Source organism: Neophocaena asiaeorientalis, unplaced genomic scaffold (assembly GCF_003031525.2).
Source record: "Neophocaena asiaeorientalis asiaeorientalis breed wild unplaced genomic scaffold, Neophocaena_asiaeorientalis_V1.1 scaffold217, whole genome shotgun sequence".
In the NCBI taxonomy this organism is placed as follows: Eukaryota; Metazoa; Chordata; class Mammalia; order Artiodactyla; family Phocoenidae; genus Neophocaena; species Neophocaena asiaeorientalis.
In genome coordinates, this window is record NW_020172293.1 from 7,898,503 (window position 1) to 7,910,622 (window position 12,120).

At 43.6% G+C, this 12,120-nt stretch overlaps 1 protein-coding gene across 4 annotated transcripts in view; it reads right to left on the bottom strand.

Moving 5' to 3' along the window:
* NRP1 (neuropilin 1) overlaps positions 1-12,120 on the bottom strand; it is a 138,940-nt gene that overhangs the window by 17,524 nt on the left and 109,296 nt on the right. For 2 of the 4 annotated variants that reach the window (XM_024766088.1, XM_024766079.1), the window contains exons 11-13: positions 8,486-8,630; positions 4,494-4,577; positions 354-413 (exon numbers count right to left, since the gene is read on the bottom strand). In XM_024766088.1, the coding sequence (XP_024621856.1) occupies positions 354-413; positions 4,494-4,577; positions 8,486-8,630 (289 nt within the window). Of the gene's footprint in view, positions 1-353; positions 414-4,472; positions 4,578-8,485; positions 8,631-12,120 lie in introns of all 4 variants that reach the window. The other 2 variants (XM_024766075.1, XM_024766068.1) reach the window with 1 other exon arrangement.

The following is a 12,120-nucleotide window of genomic DNA, read 5'->3' on the forward strand; positions in this document are numbered from 1 at the left end:
AAATAGTCAGGCTGCTGCCTGGGAGACTTCCTTCTCCTGAGTTTGCAAACACAGTCCGTGTCCTAGATGTGCTGCGTTTAAACAAAGTATGTTCCTCGGTTCCTTCCGCTGAGAGCGGGGATTGTCACCATTTGGCAATGACTGATGGGGAAGGAAATGTTGCTCCCTGCTGCATATACATGTGGATGAAAGGAAAGCAGTGTTTATGGCTCATGCTTGGGGACCAGATGCTGGTGGCATCTCTGCTAGGACTTTGAGGGAAACGGAAACTGAGAACCGTAGCGATGTGCTATTTTGTGGGAAAGGACAGGCATATGTGAAATCTACCACATTTTCTCTTTGGTATTTGATACCTGATTGTATAGTGCTGTCTATCACGGTTGGCTTTTCTGTGGTCAGCACAGTGGTACCACCTGAAACACAGAAACGGTAACATATGAGATGAGAAAAAGGCAGCATTGTAGGTAATATTTAGTAGAGAATGCTGTATGCTTACATACATCTGTTAGAGGCTAGCAGTTCCCTCAGATAATTCTTCCTTTAATTCCAGCTATAGCAAATGTCTTAAATTTTGTTCACCACAATACATTTATTCATAAAGCATCTAGGCAGTATGGAGAGTTCCAGACTTCCTTCCAAGGGCATTCCCTGACTCCCAGACTAATCGACGACGCTCACAATTGCAAGAGTGAAAAGCAAAGGCTGCCCAAGGTCCTTAGTGACTTGAGTATTAAACTTGACCTAGACCTCTAAGCTTCAAATAGTTTCCCAAGGTTTCAGATGTGTGTCTTGGGGGGAGTTGCAAGGCTGGTCCCCACAATCTATTTTAAAAACTGAAGTTTTAAAGCAGATGGCAGTAATTCCTCCTTTCTTTTGCGGCTGCGGTTGTTTGTTTTTCCCAAGGACAAATAATTCCGCCCAGTATGCAGTTCGGAGAAGCTGCAGGAAAAGGGGAAGGGGCGGAGGGACACATTTCTTTACAGTCCTGAGGAGCTGGAAGGCTGCACAAACAACACCCTGAATGCCATCAACTTCAGTCAGCCCGGGTCGACTTGGAATTTGTGGTCTGGGGACCAGTGGAAACTTAGATTTACCCTCTTAGCTTGGGTATCTTAGCTCAGCCATTTTCCGCCCTTCGTCATGAGACTTCTGTTTTAAAGTCCCGTTCTTCAAGTTGCCCAACCCACAAGCATCACCTGAACGCTTCTTGAAAAACTGGTTTGCTGTTTATTACTTTGGTGCTTGCGAAAGCCATTTCTCCATATGTGTGCCTGCCTTGCAGATCATGGTCGAGAGCATCTATTTGCTTTTCCGAGAGATAAAGTCCTGGGTAGACTCAGGGTAAGGGCATGGGGGGCTCATGCCCATCATGGAAAGTTTGGAGGTGGCTATGAGGCGCCATCGTACACCTTCCAGTAGTGTCATTCAATAGAGACTGCAATCATCTCTATTCTGGCTGAGGCCTAGTTCTATCCTGCAGCTCCCATGGGTGAGAAATCACCCGGATCATGAATCAGAGAGCCGTAAAACTGAGCTCTTGAAATGGCCTGAAGATTTCTGAGCTAGTCCACTGTAGCACCAAGTCGTGTTACCACTGCTGGCCCAGTAAATATGCTGGATAAGTGGTCTCACGTGTGCACGGCCTCAATGAGGCAGGCGCTAGGAGAAGCCATTACATATATTATGGGTTAAGAAGGTGAATCTATAATGGCAGAATTGGAGGGAGGCCAGACGCATTAGCATTCCGTTCCCAGTGGTCTTAAAGGAGAAAGACTCAAGGTGAAAATTCACTTTTAAAAACAGATATGCACTGTCAGTTGTATTAGAGGTCGGGAGCCAAATTCCGCTGTTGGGGACACACAGATCCGATGTGAAATTTGGCCTCCTGGTGCCTTTGAAGCCAACTGTATTATCTAATGACATCAAAGGCATTTGCAAATGAGTAACTTCAAGGGTGAATTTTCACCCTGACACGCAAGCAAGGGAGAGCAAAACTTCTCCTCATTTCCATGCATTTGGTACAATTCACCTGGAATTCAGTGTTGTTTGTAGGTAATGAGCATTTTGCTAAATACTTATTTCCCCCTGTATTCAAATAGGCCACCCCCAGGAGAAGACATTAAAGTGACATCATCTCTGTTAAGGAACCGAACCTTAAGAGAGCATTGATCCCAATTTCCATGCTGCCAACCATCAGGGTGAAAGGGAGAATACTTTTCGTTTGGTTTTGGACACTGAACGTTCAAAGTTTGCAGCTGTGACAGAAAGAGCAAGGAGGGTACAGACTTGTGTGTGAGCCCAGGAGGGGAGATGCTCACCTGTGAAAAGATAGTGGGTTAGGTAGGGGCAGGCTGGGCTGCTTGCAAACACCGGCAAATGTCAGCCCGCCCTTCTTCAGAAAAGACTAACACAGAGCTTCATAGAGCACAATAAGCTTTTAAAAAAGGACAAATGGGCCGTCATGCAGTAAATGAATACAAAGCATCAGGATGTCTTCTTAGATCACCTCTTCTTGTTGGGGCAACAGTGAGCCTTACCAGCACCCCCGGAAGTTCTTAATATATGCATGTATAGATCAAATTATTGAAACAAACGTGCTGGCCTGAGAAAATGACTTTTTTTTGCCAGGGTAATATGTAAAAAAAAAAAAATCAAAGAACTAGAATGGATTTTTTTCTATCTACCCAATAAATGATTTTAAATGCTGTAGATAAAACTATCGCCTTGTACTTATAAAGGACTGTCAGTGTTTCCAGTCAAAATGACCCATTTTCTGTGGTTTGCAACTCGGGGCCATACACAATTTGCTCCAGGCTAACAGACTCACCCTATTTCATTCAAAGGCTTAGGTTTCAATTGATTCAGTCATGAGCCGATGCACAAATGAGAAGGTTGGTTGTTCTGACACGAGGAATAAATCTGAGGCTTTGCCTCTAATCAATATTAACTGACCACTTTAGGGTTTATAAAGGAAAGAACCTCTCCTCAAGAGGGTAATTGAACAGGGGAGTCTCTGATGACTGCAGACGTTCTTTTTCATGAGGATTTTCACTACGGATGGGACGTGTGACCGGGTTTGCAGAAAGCCTGAGGTTTGCAGAGTGTTCACAGACGAACTTGGGAAGGTTCTGCAGGACCTGTTTCACCAGACTGGTACTCTGTTTTAACATCAGCTGTATAAGCTTTTTAGCTGGAGCTTGACATCTTACAAAGAAAAGCCCTCTGCATTAATTAGAGTAATTTTTGTGGCTTGCAACTACTTATATACAAGATTTGTTTTCAAAAGCCCATAGCCACGTGACATTTATTGGCCATTCGACTGTAAGCAATTATCCTGGAAATTTGGAGGCAGAGAACCTTAGGAGGTAGGATTTAAATGTAAACTCAGTTCATGGTACTAAACTTCTGAGCTAGATTTTACCCCTTATTCCATCTCAGAGTGCAGAGCAGTCTTCCTCCTTCAGAAGAGAGCTTTTGAAGTAACTGGAAATCTGGGACATTTCCTTCCACATTTTACATTGATGCGTTAGCTAATAACGTGGCACTATTGTGAAGTTACATGGTAACGCCTTCCGTTTCGCCCATGAAAATGAATTACGTGGGCTCTCCTGAATCCCTTTTGGGTAAAAATACAGACCTGCAACCACGGGCTCGTGTTTACTGTAAAATGAGAGTCAGATGCTGTAAGAAACTGTGTTTGGATCTGGGTAGCAGTAAAGGCCCCACGGTACCTTTGGCAGCAATAGGGTGATAATTCTACTGCTTTGGCCAGTTTCCAAATGGTGGCATCCCATTTCCCCACTCGCTTAATGTTTCCTCTGCCAGTCCAAGTAGAAGAGAAGGTCACTTTCTAGCTTTTAGAGTTTTAGAATATCATGGAGTAATCCTCTAAGTAAGTTGGTGAGGCATGTGGTACACACCATCCCTGATATGTCTGCTAGTGGTGATGTCAAATAACAACAAATGCTGCCCTTGTAAATTCTAATGTAAGATGATTCGCAAAATCCTAGCTTCAAAGCTGCATTTCAAATATAAGCTTGATTTCATTAATTAGTTGGTTAAAGGATCCACTCAAAAAATTTGATCCCGGTTAGAAAATGAAAATAAACGTTCTCCAGCGTGTGGTTATGTACGGGTGGTGCACATGTTATCTCGGAAGGGGGTGGAGGTCAAAGATGAGAATCAGTTTATGTTACATTTAGCCATGGAGGAATTCTTATCCAATGAAGACAATCCTAGCTAGCCTTTGGCTCTGAAAATGGCTAAAATTATCAAATTATCGTTCGAATGGCTGTGGCTGTGAAGGACAATTTGTTTACATGACAACATGAGGAAATGAAGATGCACGTGTTTTGGCAAGGCTTCCTCCCGCCGTGAGGATTTCCGCAAACACAAACAGACGTTAATTAGCGGGTCTCGACTACAACATGAACTGAGATGGCACAGCAATGGGATGAAGATGGTTTCTGCACCTGTGAGCTGGAAGTCATCACCTGTTCCGCTGTGGCAGTTGGCCTGGTCGTCATCACATTCATCCACCAGGTTCCCATTGGGAGTGGTCGGTCCAGCTGTAGGTGCTGAAACAAGATCCAAAGATTATTTTCTCACACCTCTGAAATGTATTCTCCAGCCCCCGGCTGTTGATCCTGCTAATGCTTTTGCAGAAAACTCTAATCTGTGGTTAGAAGACCGGTAGCGTGGTTTGCCTCTCTTTCAGGAGTGAAATATACTCAGATTTTGCAGAATGCATTGGGGACTGTTTTGTTTTGGTATTTGATCCGTATCTCCTTTGTAGAATTGGCTGCCTTAGCATTTTATACATTGTTATCTACATACACATCCTTTTTCTGAAAAGTTCTTATATTCTCACTGGTTATTTATTCATGACCCTGAAGTTGGGAACTTTGATGATAGAGATTTGGCTTGAACTGTTTTTCCTTTCATTTTCAAGATGCTAGAGGACTCCCTTGTCAAGAATTCTTTTATATTCTTGGTATTTACTAAGTTTATCTTGTAAAATTTTCCCCAAAAGGGAGTCTCAGCATTCATTTTTAGTGCAATATTGTTCTGTACTTCTTTATTTTTTTAAAGAGCAACTCCATTTCCCTCTAAGTAAGCTTCTCAGATTGTGAGCCCAGGCAGGTGTCTGGGAGTTCCCTGGGGTCATTTTACCTTAACTCCCAGAGGACTACATTCCACTGCTGGCAGGTATTCCCATAGCTTTGAGTTTGTAGTTGAAAAGTAGCCAACATTAATCAAAGACTGCTTTTGAAGTTCTTTAAATTTAGTTCCGTCTATTTTTCTTTTCCAGCCTGTTACTCATTTTTGCAATCTGTTTAATATCTTACAGTTTTCAGCATTACATTTCACTTTACATGACTTGAGATAACGGACAGTTCTCTTGATGTCTGAAAACCAGACAAGATGCTGGGAGTGGGGGCCTGTTCTCTAATAGCTTCTGGCCAATTGGAATGTGCTGGTAACTGCTGCTTTCTCAATAAAAATTTGACCCTGTTTGTTACTGTGCTAAAGGCCTGAGCAGAGTTAGAATAAATGTAGAAACATAGCTAGTTTCAACTTCCTCAACTGCCCCAAACACACACCAATAATAATTAGGAAATCACCACGTACAGGTAATGTTCACACCGTTCTGGAGTACAAACTAGACTCTGTAAAATGCATATACACGTATTCTGGTTCTGTTTATTGCTAACACTGAATCAATAGAATCCTCTTTGGCAATCCAGATGCTTGCCTTTGCTAAGCTGCCTTTGCTCTTGGTAACGTGCCACTTTCAAACTCTCTATTCATCTTGCTGGTTTTTCCACATTCCTTATGGTATTTAAAAAGGAGGAGTTTTGCACTGGAAGTGGACCAGGGTAGTATGGGGATTAAATTGAAAAAAGTAAAAAGTGATGTCCCAATTTTACTACTTGAAAATCTTTTATCTTCTGTGGTTCTCTAACTGTTTCTTAAACATAAGGGCTAGCCCCAAATAAGACGGAGACTCCGAGATGGCTGGGTTGCACATCACCCTCTTTCTCTATCTTTGGGTATCTCCTGTAGCACAAGGTACAAAGTCAGTATTTAATAAGGGCCTGTTAATCGTTTTAAGGGAGAAGAAAAACACTCCCTTTCACCAACTGTGTTAAACATCTTTGACAATACTTTCCCTGGATGCTGGCTCCTCGTGTGGCTCGGGGCAACTTCCCCACCTCGGTGAGTGCCTGCAAACAACTGCAGCAAATCCCTTCACCACCATTGCTACCTCACCACAGAGTTGACGCTGGCAAACTGCCACCAGGCTCAGTCTTTTCAACCACCCATTCATTCCACCTTCTAAATCAATGTCGCTTCCCAGAATCGAGGCTAAAGTCCTGCATTGGAGCAGCAGACGCCCTTTTCCAGGCAACAACATTGCTCAGCACACTGAACGAATGTGTCTGCAGGTGGTTCAGTCTGCCCATCCCTTCTTTTTCTTGGCATCTTTGCCAAAGTCCTGGCACATGGTCATTCTTGGTCTGTGTTGACAGTGACTAGATGATTCAGGGGTCCTGGGACATAATTACAGATATGGAAACAACTACCTAATAAAGAATCGGAGATAATGGCCTGCTTTTCAATAAACACACAGGAAAGCAGCTATGAATTATTCACTAGGATGGTGATTTATAGCTTAAGATTCTTTAGTGTGTAAGAAATGTTTTATGATATCTAATGTGCTCAGGAATGTAATTATATTTGGGTAGCTCAAAACACAAATAATTATGAAATCCCAAGAAGGTGATATTTAAGAGGCATCCTTCCAAACAACTCTGAGCATATGCTCAATGGATTAACATCTGGGTACCAACAAGAGCCATTCTTTGCACTAACCTAGAGAAAGACCTTTATGGGGATGAAAAAGTTGGTATAAGGTTACTCATTTATGCCCAAATTGAAGGCAGATGGGAATTCCAATGCACAAGAGCGTTAACTAGTACACTAGGCAACCATCATAGTTTTTCAAACATTCATCTCATTCATTATGTGAAAAAATGCAGAGGGGACTGCAGTTCTGAGGTCAGTGTGAGAAGTGAATTTGTCCTTGATATGACCTTCCTATGATAACCTAAGTCTATCTTGAAACAGACCTCACTGTAACATTATATATATTATCTCATGTAAAGTTTTGTTTCTCTGCAGCAGCCTAAGAAATTCATGCAGGGGACTTCCCTGGTGGTTTAATGGTTAGGGCTCTGTGCTTCCACTGCAGGGGGTGCGGATTCAATCCCTGGTCGGGGAACTAAGATCCCTAAAGCCTCGCAGCGTGGCCAAAAAAACCCCAAAAACCAAGCCAAAACAAAACAAGAAAACCAACAAAAATTCATCCAAGATAATGTCTTGATGTTTCAGCCTGTCAAATGCTGCTTCCTGCTAGTATGTGATGGTAGTCAACACTGCAGATGCCAGCTTGGACCAGACACGGACCTCTGAACAACACTAAGAAGGTCATGGAATCTGTGGTCGCCGGGGTTGAGGGAGGGAGAGGGAGGGGGACTGCTTAATGGGTAGGGGGTTTCACTTCGGAGCGATGGAAACGTTTTGGAACTATGATAGAGGTGTTGGTTGCATAAATAATTGTCAACGTACTAAATGCCACTGAATTGTTTACTTTAAAGTGGTGGATTTTAGGGAATTCCCTGGTGGCCTAGTGGTTAGGATTCGGAGCTTTCACTGCAGGGGCCTGGGTTTGATCCCTCGTCAGGGACCATCCTACATGCCACGAGGTGCGGCCAAAATACAACAACGACAACTAAATAAAATAAAATAATTAAAAAAACAAAATGGAGGATTTTATGTTATGTGAATTTCACATCATTTTAAAAACAAAGTCAAAGAAGACAACCCCACAGAATCTGAGGAGCGTTATGGAGACAACCTACAAAAAATTAGGATGTGAAGGCACTGTTATGGAAGACAGGGCACGGGGCCAAGTCCTGAAGGATGGGCATGGTTTCTAGGGGCAAAGCCCAGGGGCAGCAAGTGCTGGTGTGTTGGTCTACCACCTCCATCCATGCTGAACTACTTGAGTGTAAGGTCCACGTCCTATAGACCTTTGTGTTCCTGGTGCCTCCTTTGTGTCTGGGAAAGAACTTGCACTCAGTAAACATTGTCAAATGAGAAGATAAACTAATCCCAAGGGGGCAGACAAAGGACTAGGGGAAGGTCTGGGAATGATGCAGTGTGCACTTAGGGACAGGAGAAGGCTGCTTGTCTACAAGTCTTCCTGTTGAAACAGGGAGAAATGAGGGTCAGTAGCGTATTTGCTGAATAAGTCGTGCAGGGCGCCAGGTGATGAGCCTTACGGACCAGCAGGCACAAGAGACACAGGATCACCCAGGAGAAATGGGGCAATTTGCAGCAGCACCGTCAGGGGCATAAGTGCATGATGAAGGAAATAAAACATCTGGGGAACCGGGGGGGCTCTGGAAATCGTGCTTACCTTCCACCTCACAGCCCAGCAGCTCCATCCGTAGCCCTAGTCCGCCGTGAGTGGCTCTCTCAGGGTAGATCCTGATGAATCGTGTGGAAAGGGGTGGAAATGTCCGTAGCTCAGGTGTGTCATAGTTGTTGTTGCCTTCAAAAGACTGTGAAGTATGAAGAACACCAGGTATTAACAAAACCTCCCTTTCAGCAGAAAAGTCCTTCCTTTAGGACTCTTAGCAGGGCAGAGAAATGGGCCTCATTCTACTACTTCGTAAACGGCTGACATTCCTTTCCTAAATGAAAAGGGAAAAAACAATCAAACCTTCTCTAAGAAGTGACAGATGTCATTCCTTAGAAACTCTGGAGGATACACTGAGGCTAGACCAGAAGCTGAGGATTTAATGAGACACATTTTTAAATGACAGTCTGATGTGCCTGGGAGAAGTGACACTTTTACCACTTCCTTGAAAAAGTGGAGGAAGAAAACTCAGGAAGGGAGCCTGCCATTTTTCAGAGCTTGTAACAGACACCACATTTCCAATAATGACTCCTGTCACATTCTCTTAAATGAATGGGTCCTGGTTTTGCTAAAACTCCGTCCTCTAGAAGAGCGGGGAATTCCATTCCTGGAGGAGGAGATAGTAAATTCCACGTACTTCAAGCGCTCTGTAACCAAGAACTTGGGTTATTCCAATCCATTGGAACTGCTGTTGACTTAAGCAGTACCACCAGCTGGAGGCATTTGTAGATAAAAGACTTTCTCATCTCAGGAAAGTGACAGGGTCCTGACCGCTAAGCGATGTTCTGAGGCCTGGCTGCACTGCAGTGAGTTGGCACCTCTTGGTGAAGAGCATTCCTAACTCGACATCACTGTGACACGTTCAGGAGCCCGGCCGTTATTGCCCTGCTGCCACTGGATTATTCTGTTTTCCTTTTTCCAGTGACAGGAAGGTCAAAATCCTTGAGTGGAATCATAAGAAAATAGAGCAATGGCTAGGTTTGTTTTCTTTTTTAAGAAATGGATAAGCCTCTCTGTATCCTCTTCTCCCAACATCATTCCTAACTCTGTCCAGAATGGGAAGAGGGGAGGGGATTAGAAAAATCAAACTGCCTTATCACTGGGAGTATCCTTTTATGCATCAAGCATCATGTGATGTTTACTCGTGCAAGGCATTGTTCCATGTGCTTAAAATGTATTCACTCAATTAATCCTCAAGACAACTCCAAGAGGTAGGTTCTATTATTGCCCTCCTTTTACAGGCAAGGCATAGAGAGGTCAAGTAATTTGCCCATGACCTTGGGATTCAGACCTACCAGTCTTATCTGGCACCCTTCACCACACTGCCGTTAGAAACAATCTAGTCTGATTTCCTCATTTTAATAGATGACAACACTGAAGTCTAGGACACTGAGGTCTATTCCCATGGCCACACATTCAGTTTCATTGCTTTTTCTTTAAACGGATTGTGATTTGGGCTTCCAAATCTGGTAGATCATATTGAGTGGGTGGCCATATCCATCAGGAGTGGGAACCCTGCCCAATACCTGGGTCAAAACATCACAAACCAGCCATCATTCGGTGGTGGAAATATGTAGGCCAAATGGGTGACACAAGTAAGAGAAGCTAGATTGGGAAGGTTGTGACATAACTAGAGTTCTGAGTTCTGAGTTCTAGAAGCAAATTAATTGACCTTTTCCAACTCAGAAAATCCTCCAGGAATCTAGAAGTACAGGGCTAATACAGACCCACCTCTCTAAATTAAAGTTTCCTTTATCATTTTCAAGAGTAAATTCACCACAGGGGGCCTCTGCATTCTTGATAGAACTGCAGCTGCTGCCATTAACGGAGAATCTGACGTATAACGTCAGGCCCAATCAAGCGTTCTCAGCAAGATACTAACTATAGTAAAAATAGTATTACCACACATGCAAGTTCTGTGTATGTTAACATAGCTCCAACATTCTCAGGAGAAAAGCACTTCTATCTACGGAGTCCCAGGCTTTTCTCCTACTTTTACCTTGAGCAAAGAATTAGCACAATGTAAATACATCATAAACGTTGTCAGTGATGAACTGGGCAGAATATTAGCAAGGAAGGGCCGTATGGAATTGGGCTAAGTTTGCTAACATAGGATTGTTTACAAAATGTCTTTGTGTCCTTTCACTAATCATGCTTTAGAAGAAGAGGGCTTGGAGTATTTAGATCTATTTGCCCCTGAAAAGTCTAGTTGATTCAAAGACTCTGGGGTACCTTGTCCATCATGCACTATTTAAGGGTAGGAAGTAAGGTGAGGGCGTAGAGGTTTTTTTTTTTTTGCGGTACGCGGGCTTCTCACTGTTGTGGCCTCTCCCGTTGCGGAGCACAGGCTCTGGACGCGCAGGCTCAGTGGCCATGGCTCACGGGCCCAGCCGCTCTGCGGCACGTGGGATCTTCCCGGACCGGGGCACGAACCCGTGTCCCCTGCATCGGCAGGCGGACTCTCAACCACTGCGCCACCAGGGAAGCCCCCGTAGAGGATTTTCAATCCATCAAACTGCTGTTTTAGAACACAAAACAGTGTGCTCCCTTTGCCGTATGTAAAAGGTACTTGGCATCCTAAGCAGGTAATCTTCATTTGCAAGTTTAAATATAGTATGTTTTAACTACCTTTGTGCAATTTAGAAATAAATACTGCTCCTAAATGGAAGGTTTAACCAGTTTCCTTTTTCATCTTGAAGATTTTATTCCAGGGGAAGGACATGTTAGGAATCAGAGATCAGATGCCACGTAAACAATTTAGAAACTTTTATGGTTTAAATACAAAAGAACATGATAATGATGGATGAAATGTTTTAGGAAAAAATCTAACACATTCAACCAATCTTGAATGGAGTTTTTTCTTAAAATTGAAAGCTGTGTGCCGGCTTCTTGTGAATGCTATATGCGATGTCCTACAAAGGGAGTGATAGCTTTAGACTTGATTGCAGACGAGTGGATTAGATACTAAAGGCCAGGAAGCATAAGACGCATCCCATCCAAAGCCTATGGCAATCTGTCTCCTTTCCCTCTTAGAAACCGAATGTTGAAGAAAGTGTCACAACAGCTCACACTGCCACGCGACAGTGGCTCCGGAAAGTTGTTGATTTGCAGCATATTCACACTCGGTGCTAAAGCCACAGGGCTCACAACTCCTCAGAAAAGATCGCCTCTTAGGGGAACTCCAGTTTCTGATGTTTATTTTACTTTTTCTTCTACCAAAACAAGAATGGTAGACATAAAAGGGGAAAATGAAATGGACACAAGCAAGAAAGTAGCTGCACATAGATTAAAAAAAAAACCACAACACTGGAAACGTTTTAGAAACCACAAGTTAACTGGGGATGAGATGGGAGAGGAATTCTTACATTTCCGACAGCATCATCCCTCTTGGTGGCCCGCCCACTGGTGCGGAGCACAGCCGTAGGGACAGTCTCTGCAGAGCCTCCACATCTGGGCCGAGTGGGAGCTGGCTGCGTGGCCCGGCTTTGTTTATTGTCTGCAAAGCCTTTGGCCCCAGTGACTGTATGAAGCCATATTCCCACACTCCCATTCCCTCTAATGAGCTAAAATCTTTTCATAAAAGGAGTAGGTCCTTGGCAAAGCAGGGACGGAAAGACTGGGACCGAAAGGCC